This window comes from Phalaenopsis equestris, unplaced genomic scaffold (assembly GCF_001263595.1).
Source record: "Phalaenopsis equestris unplaced genomic scaffold, ASM126359v1 Scaffold000807, whole genome shotgun sequence".
Lineage (NCBI taxonomy): Eukaryota > Viridiplantae > Streptophyta > Magnoliopsida > Asparagales > Orchidaceae > Phalaenopsis > Phalaenopsis equestris.
Window position 1 is genome coordinate 13,124 of NW_018165247.1, and position 8,863 is coordinate 21,986.

Here is an 8,863-nt window from a genome sequence, read left to right on the forward strand (position 1 = left end):
TAAAATTGTAACTCTACTCTTCTAGTAGTCATAAAAGGTTATATATTTGTACCTAGAGTGAAATAATTTGGCTATGATTTTTTTCTTTTTTTGGATAAAAAAATTTGGTAGACATCTTCTCTTGCTTTTCAATTGTCTATGTGTGTGTGTTTGATTTTCATGTAAAACTTGAACCTTAATTAATCACTTTATGTTTGTGAATTTTCTTACACACAATAATATAAATATGTTTAATGTGATAGAAATAAATTAAGTGGCATAAATGAAAAAAAAGGGCGCAAAATTTAGCAGCTGGATAAATAAATTCATTAAGAATTGAGTGGTATGTATGCTGTTGCCAATTAATTAATCTACATATTTATGAACCTCAATGTTTTCCATTTTCAGGTAATGCTGAAGCTACCTTCGACTGAGCCGCTGCACGGGTTGGTGGAAGAAGCAGAGCAGGCGATAGACTTCAGCCAGACCGACATCCGTTTGCCGATGCTGGTGTACATATCCCGCGAAAAGCGCCCCGGCTACGACCACAACAAGAAGGCCGGCGCAATGAACGCCCTCGTCCGCGCCTCCGCCGTCATGTCCAACGCCCCCTTCATCCTCAACCTCGACTGCGACCACTACATCTACAACTCCAACGCCGCCCGCGAGGGCATGTGCTTCATGATGGACAGAGGCGGTGAGAACATCTGCTACATCCAGTTCCCCCAGCGCTTCGAGGGCATCGACCCCTCCGACCGCTATGCCAACAGCAACACTGTCTTCTTCGACGGCAACATGCGCGCCCTGGACGGCCTTCAGGGCCCCGTCTATGTCGGCACCGGCTGCCTCTTCCGTCGCTTCGCTCTCTACGGCTTCGATCCTCCTTCTATTACCGACTACTCCAGCAGATGCGATCGCGCCGACGACACCGAAATGCTGCAGAAGCCTCTTACCGCTGCTGACTTCGACAATTTTCTCGACCCCAACCTTCTCCCGAAGCGCTTCGGCAATTCCGCCGCACTCGCCGAGTCCATTCCCGTCGCCGAGTTCCAAGGCCGCCCCCTTGCCGACCACCCTGCCGTCAAGTACGGTCGGCCCCCCGGAGCCCTTGTTGTTCCTCGGCCTCCTCTCGATCCGGCCAACGTCGCCGAGGCTGTTTCCGTCATCTCCTGCTGGTAACTATGAACAAACTGATCTACGCGCACAGAGTCTTTGATTGAATGCCGATAAAACGAATAAAAGATCTGTTTTTCCAGGTACGAGGATAAGACAGAGTGGGGAGACAGGGTGGGATGGATCTACGGATCGGTGACAGAGGACGTGGTGACCGGATACAAAATGCATAACCGAGGTTGGCACTCTGCATACTGCATCACCAAGCGCGACGCTTTTCGCGGCTCCGCTCCCATTAACCTCACGGATCGACTCCATCAGGTCCTCCGCTGGGCCACCGGCTCCGTTGAGATTTTCTTCTCCCGTAATAATGCCCTCCTCGCCACCCGCCGCCTCATGTTTCTTCAGCGAGTAGCGTACCTCAACGTCGGAATCTACCCCTTTACTTCCGCCTTCCTTCTCGTCTACTGCTTCCTCCCGGCACTCTCCCTCTTCTCAGGCCAGTTCATTGTACAGACACTGAACGTTAGTTTCCTCATCTACCTCCTGACAATCTCAGTCACCCTCATCGGCCTCGCCATCCTTGAGGTCCGCTGGTCCGGTGTGGGCTTGGAGGAGTGGTGGCGTAACGAGCAGTTCTGGCTAATCTCCGGCACTTCTGCACACCTCTACGCCGTCGTGCAGGGTTTGCTCAAGGTCATGGCCGGCATCGAGATCTCCTTCACTTTAACCTCCAAGTCCGCCGCCGAAGACAACGAAGATATCTACGCTGACCTCTACATCGTTAAGTGGACTTCCCTCATGATTCCGCCGATTACCATCATGATGGTGAATCTCATTGCCATTGCCTTTGGCTTTGCGAAGACTATTTACAGCGAGATCCCGCAGTGGAGCAAGCTCATGGGAGGGGCTTTCTTTAGCTTCTGGGTTCTAGCTCATCTCTACCCATTTGCTAAGGGGCTCATGGGGAGGAGGGGGAAAACGCCCACCATTGTTTTTGTGTGGTCGGGACTCATTGCTATCACCCTGTCCTTGCTCTGGGTTTCCATTAGTCCGCCCAAGTCATCAGGCACGTTGGCTGGTGCTGGAGGATTCCAGTTTCCATGATTCATCCTGTTTTTTTAGCTTATTTTTGTCATTATTTTTTGGAATGATCGCAAGGATGAATGGGCTTGATCGTTTACTATCTTATGTTAATATTCATGAGGACGGTAGAGACAATGAGAGGACTGGGGCAGGGATAGAAAGGAAACGGGATTGTTCAATCATTGATATGGTGTTGAAGGAGAGATTGAAATCTGATATTTTGCAAGTGAAACTGAAGATGTAGAGGTAAACGAAATTAGAGCGACCGACTATGGACAAAGTATGTGAGTTATATCTACGAATAATGCTATGCTTTGCAAAATGAAGCTCATTGGCTAAAAATTATTTTGCTTTCTGTATTATGGTGCTTCTTGGAGCTCCCTCTTTTTATATTGCCAAAAGGGGGAAAAAAAAAGTGAGGAGCTCTCTATGCGACTACTTTTGCGGAGATTTGTATGTCATCTAGTTGATTCATTTATTCATTATTTCATAATATTGAATATTCTTGTGCTGTCAATAATTTTTTTTATCATCCCTCAAGAATCTTGAAACATGTTGAGCTAGAAATTTTCTAAATTCAAATTCAGGAGCGTCTCAACAAGACTAACATAATGATTGATCCAATTGAAATCCTGATAAGCCCAAATCAAATACTTAAAAGTGTTATGAAATATTTTGGTGAATCTATTGCATGACAAACGATCTTAAAATTGACATGCTTATATTCAAATCGATCATTTTGATGAGAAGAATCTTACTGTCCCAACATCATCTAATTCAAATGTCTTTAAGGCACATAAATGTTGAAATAATTACTTGTGAATGAGATAATCAATATGGACTGGTACATGTAGTGTTTTCGGAGATTAACAGAATTTACCAAAATATCCATCTAAAAAATTATAAATATGCCTTTATTCTTTACTTGAAGGGGGAGGAGAAGAGAAGAATGAGTTGGCAACTAAAGCTTAAATCTTAAAGTCCCAGCAGTTGCTATCGGTCGCTCGAGATCAAAGCCAGCCACTAGAGTTCATAGCTGACCACCGAATTTAACCATCAATCAGTAGAGGTCATTATTGACCATCACTTGTTGTTGACTATCACTAACCACAGCTTTGATAGCCCTATAAAGCTATTATATCCTCATGCACCTACAACTTATATACTCAAATACAATTTTTTTAGCCAATTATGGCAGATATAGTCCTAAGAGGACTATTTTCTTTAGACTATATTATTTATGGGCTCAATTATCCTTAACAGTTTTAGTTTTTAGGTTATTTCAAAGCAATTATAATTTCAACATCATCTTGTGATCCCTTCTTCTCTAATCCAGGTGAGGAGTGAACCTCAATACTTCTGATTACAAAATTGATTATTTTAATTCAGCCAGACCCCCATGTTTTTTTTCCTTTAAAGTATTTTTTCTAGTAAAAAGAAAATCCTTGTGCCTCCTCCCATGGCTTTTTATTATTTGTGTGCTAGACCTTTGTGCAATGACATGATGTTAATCCGTCACTCTACTATTGCAAATTTTCTAGCACACAACACTCTGACTTTTGTAGGAAATACAATTCCACCTTTTTTTGGCTAATAAGCATGACACTCAAAACATTGAAGTCGTCCATACTAATACCCCACTTTTTAAGTGATGATCTTGAAGCGAGCACGTCAAGCCTCTACTTCTCTTTTATCGGATATACATTACTCTAGTGATGAAAGAGCCTCTTTCTTTATTGATGGAAGACTATGTGCATATAGTAGAAGAATTTTAAAATGAGTCTCCAGTTCTTATATGAGGCTCGATAACTGGCAGCAGTCCTAACTGGTGAAGCTTACTTATAACAAGATCATCCACTAATTTTAGATGCCAAGCTAGAGAACTCTCTTCTCCAAGGCCTACTCCTCATATTGGAGATCATCCTTAACCTGTTCAAGAAGCTAACCTTCTCAATAGTGCCAGTTCCACACACATATCTACCTCATTGACCTACAAATTAGAATGCACTGTCACTTTCACCAAATTCATTGCCATACCACTGATCATGTCGTCAACTTTAGAAAGAAATAGAAATGATAATTCACTAGGAAAATTTTAGAATGATTTATAAAAAAATAATTAGGCTTGTGTGCCTGAGACTCGAGAAAGATAAAATATTTTTGACACTTTTTTCTATGTTTTATCGATCCCAAAGAGTCAATTTGACCTCATGTAGACAAGTTAATATAGTCGAGCTAAACTCTGACAAATAAGCTATGATATGCAAAAAAAAATCTTGGTATATTACATTCGACCTTGTTTATACATGTTAAAGTCATCGAGCCATGCTCTGACCAATAACCTAGGACAGTTCACAATTCTTTGGAGGATTATAATTGACCTTATCCACATTGGTTAACAACATCGAGCCATACATTGATCAACAAATAAAAGATTAAGTCTTCCATCCTTAGTGGATTTCTTACGACCCGTTCTACTAGGTTCTTAGTATTGAGTAACATTCCTAAAAATAATTTGAAATGGTCTAACATCCTTGAAAGTTTTTATTTGACCTACTCCTTGTAGGTTAACATGTTGAATAACACTTAAAAAATAACGACTATCTTCATGAAGTTTTGTCTACGGGTGGGATCCTCCAACAACTCCAAAAATAACCTTGAAAGATCTAAGATCCTTGATGAATTTTTTTCAACATATTCTTTCAAAGTTAATATCGTCAAGCAATATTTCAACAAAATAACATAAAAATGTTTAACAAAAAGAATAAGTCTTATAGACACTTCTACACAACTTAATGTTGTTGAGTAACACTTTAAAAAACAATTTCAAATAGGTTAAACATTATTCATGAATTTCTCTTAATATTTTATATACAGATTAATGATGTAAAATTGACCTCAAATAGGTAAAAAATCCTTAGTTTATTTCTCATTATATCTTTTATATAACTAATGATGTAAAAATGACCTCAAATAGTAAAAATATTCCTAGTGGAATTTTCATGATATCTTGTAAAATTATTAATATTGTAAAAATAAACTCAGATAGATTGGCCACTACTTGGTCCACACCATTGGATCACCTTCGTTTATATGTTTCCATTCAGTAATAGAATGCACTTGGATTTACTCTCTCATATGAAGACCTAAATTTAAACGAAAATTTTAAAGCAGCTCTCGAGACTTAAAGGACTTATATGATTTAATATTCCATCAAGTATAAGATGCTACTGCCTTGCAACTTATGTCATTAGATTATTATTACTTATCATTGATGTCGGTTCCAAATAATTTAAAACTATCATTATCCTTAAACTAGAGTTGAATTGGTATTGCTCAATGACTCGACCCCGTAATTACGTAATTATTTAAGTTTGAAAAGATGGCCAAAGTGTTGACCAGATTTATATTCAGCTGGCTAGTGTGCAAAATAAATGTGTGATTCAATTAATTAAAGGCTTGCATACTAGGGGTACTACACAACTATATGTATCGTTTCAATTAATATAGAGTTTTCCTTAAAAACCCTAGTATTGACCCCATAGAAAATAAAGAATTTACTAAGCTAACTTAAAAAGATTTCTAATTAAACTGTAAACTAAATTCAAAAGAGAATAATATCGAACTATTTGTAAAAGGTTATAACGAAAGTGGCTACTTCTTATTTAAACTGAAAGTAAATGCAAAGTCTCTAAATTAAGGATGTGTAAAGAAGTAGGATTATAATAAAAAGTCTTTCCACTTACAAAGAGATTGTAAATCAATGCATGAATTACATGATTAAAGATGAAAATGAGGTATTGTGATAAATATGAGCTTAACTATTCATTATCCCTTCCAAGCATAAAGAATATTGACTAATCTAATGTTAACTCTAGCTTGTGTGGTTATGTTGAGTAGATCCTAGCCTCTCACTTCTAGATCACCCACTGTTCCCTTTCTATTGAATTAACCAGGGACCCTTAGTTCCAACTTTATACCAAATTTGTAAAGGATCTAGCCTGTCACTCTAGAAGCATCAATTCTACGCTCATCAGAACTCATCTCCCTATCTATTTGCACCTCCCGATCCTGACATTCTATATAGATAGATGTAAAATGCAATGTATGTGATTATATGATTAATTTTCTTAATAGTTATTCTTAATTTGCAACAAAACTAAAAAATGATCCAAAGCAAATGCTAGGCAAATTTTTCTCTATGAAGCAAATAAGAATGCAGTCATAATATTTCAATATGAGATACTACGCAAGTATAGGTATCGTTATCAAGTAATATAGAACTTTTTGATTAAGTCCTGAATATCGAACCCATAGGGAGAATTTGATTTAAATAACAAAATACTTAGCAATATATATTCTCACTCAAACTTAAGATGATATAATAGAAATGAAATTTTGATTCTTTTTGTGATTTTTGAAAATTGAAAATAAAGTGAGCAACTAATTAAGTTAATTAAAATACCGGCAAGCTGAAGGAAATATGGGTAACATATCTTTTTTCTTATCATGAATCAATGATAAATATAGAAATTCAGTTATGGAAGTACGCTAAATGTCTTGTGCCAAATAGGAGCAATAATATTCTTTACTATTACTAGAGATGCTATAAAATATTGGCTAATCTATAGTTTTAATAGTTTTGAAAACCGGCTAGGTGGAAGATATTAGCTCTCACTCCAGAGTTCCCTATTCTCCCTCCACCTGGGGGCTAACATTTCGTATTAAAATCTAAAACTATAAATCAAATTGGGGGCTTTAGCCTTTCACTCTAAAGCTCTCTAATTCTACACCCTTGAAAATATATTTTTTGATTTATTTGCACTCAACCCTGTTGACCTCACTTTTGGTTGAAGCTTAGTTTTTCTCATTAGCAGCCTAAGGTTTATCCATAGGACTTTCCTATTGACTATTCTTAGAAAACTAGACAAGAAACCCTCACCATTAGAAATTCCAAACTATTCTCTACTCAACTTGAAGTTCCACATATTGGTCTTAACCTCTAGCACTTAGTAGGTGGGGTCACTATGGGGGAACTCAAGATGAGTCACCCTTAGGACTGCTGGAGCTTAGGGTTGACCTTGGGTGTTGGTCTAGGGCTAAGGCACTCACTTGCAATCACTTGGACTCACAATCATATATACTCTAATCACGGAATTTCTAGGTTCTGGTCCCATGATACTTTTGGGAGACTCCTGTAGGTGGTCCCCTAAACCCACTAGCCCAAAGCTAGGGTTTGGCTAAGACCACTTCATAGAGAACCCAAAATAGGGTTTTCATTAGTCCATGGCCTATTGATGGTGGTTGGCACTCCAACTCTACCATGATACCCAACCTATCCTTTTGCCCCTAAATTCCCCCAAATTACCTAGATACTTTTGGGACCCCAAATTTGGCCAAAATTCTCAAATCTACCCAAAATACCCAAATTGGTTCAAAAATCATTTCAAACACCTTGAAAAACAAAACTACCCAAAATCACCAAAAATGGCCAAATTACCAAAATACCCCTCCTTAGCCCAAAATCCCAAAAAATTCCCAAAACCTCCCAAATATTCTCAATCAAAACCTCCCAAATATTTCCCAAAACCTCCCAAATATTCTCAATTTCATTTTCCTCAACTACCACATGACCTAATTTGGTTAATTTGACCACTTTTGACCAAAACCAACAAATTGCCCTTTAAAGGCGCATTTTTTCCCCAAACCTACCTCAAATGTCTATCCAATTGGTCTCAATGTCCCCCAATTTCAATTCTAAGATCAAATCAACTCTTTATGTGACCAATCTAGACCAAATCCAAGCCCAATTGGTCCATGATTTGAACCAAATTCTGAGCTAAACCAAAAACCCAATTTTGGCCCTATGACTTGGTTCCACCAAATTGAACCCATGGCTTACTCCATTTGCCACAATTTGTGTGGAAAAATATTCATAACATTCTTACACATCAAATTTGACCTTAAATTGGCTTTGGTGAAGCCCCAATTTCATTTAATTTCAACTTAAGTCCAAAAATCCCCAAGTTTGCCTCAAATTAGCCATGTCCCCAAACTTCACCAAATTGAGGGCCTTAACCACAAAATTTCCACTCCAAACCTTCATGAAAAATCTTCACAACACCTCCCTTAATCAGGTAAACCATTCAATTTGAACTTATCCCAAGGCTAGCCCAACCTAGACCCTAGCCCAACATGCCCAAATTGGCCAAATCTCAAAAATCCCTCAAATTGACCTACCAATTGAACTCAAAATCACTTCAACCCTTAACCAAAAAGTTCACTTCAGCCCTTCACCAAAAATCTTCATAACAATCATCTACACAATTTTGATCAATAAATTAGGTCAATTTACATGGATAGCCTAGCCCAAACCGAAGCTTTGATCAGTTGAACCCACATTGAACCCATGCACTAAAGATGGCCTAATTACCCCAAAGTCACCAAATTAATGACTCCACAACCATTAGTTGGGCCCTAGTGGCCAGCCTAAACCTCTTAAAACAACCTAAACTAATCCATGGACAAAATTTTCCCTAAATTAAGGGATTTCATTCCATTTTTGCTTAAACTTAGGGTTAATCTTAGGATACTTTTGCCAAAACAAAGCCTAAACACATTAAATTGTTGTGACATATTCCCCCGGGTTCCCTGAGCTCCTAGCCACCTCCCCCTAGCTGGCCGG

At 38.5% G+C, this 8,863-nt stretch overlaps 1 protein-coding gene across 1 annotated transcript; it reads left to right on the forward strand.

Annotated features, from left to right (window-relative positions):
* The first annotated feature begins 296 nt into the window (after positions 1-296).
* LOC110031409 (cellulose synthase-like protein D4) lies at positions 297-2,683 on the forward strand. Its single transcript, XM_020734586.1, has 2 exons — positions 297-1,154; positions 1,236-2,683. The coding sequence occupies exons 1-2, from the start codon at positions 361-363 to the stop codon at positions 2,197-2,199; spliced, it is 1,758 nt and encodes a 585-aa protein (XP_020590245.1). The 5' UTR covers positions 297-360; the 3' UTR covers positions 2,200-2,683.
* Positions 2,684-8,863: the final 6,180 nt, after the last annotated feature.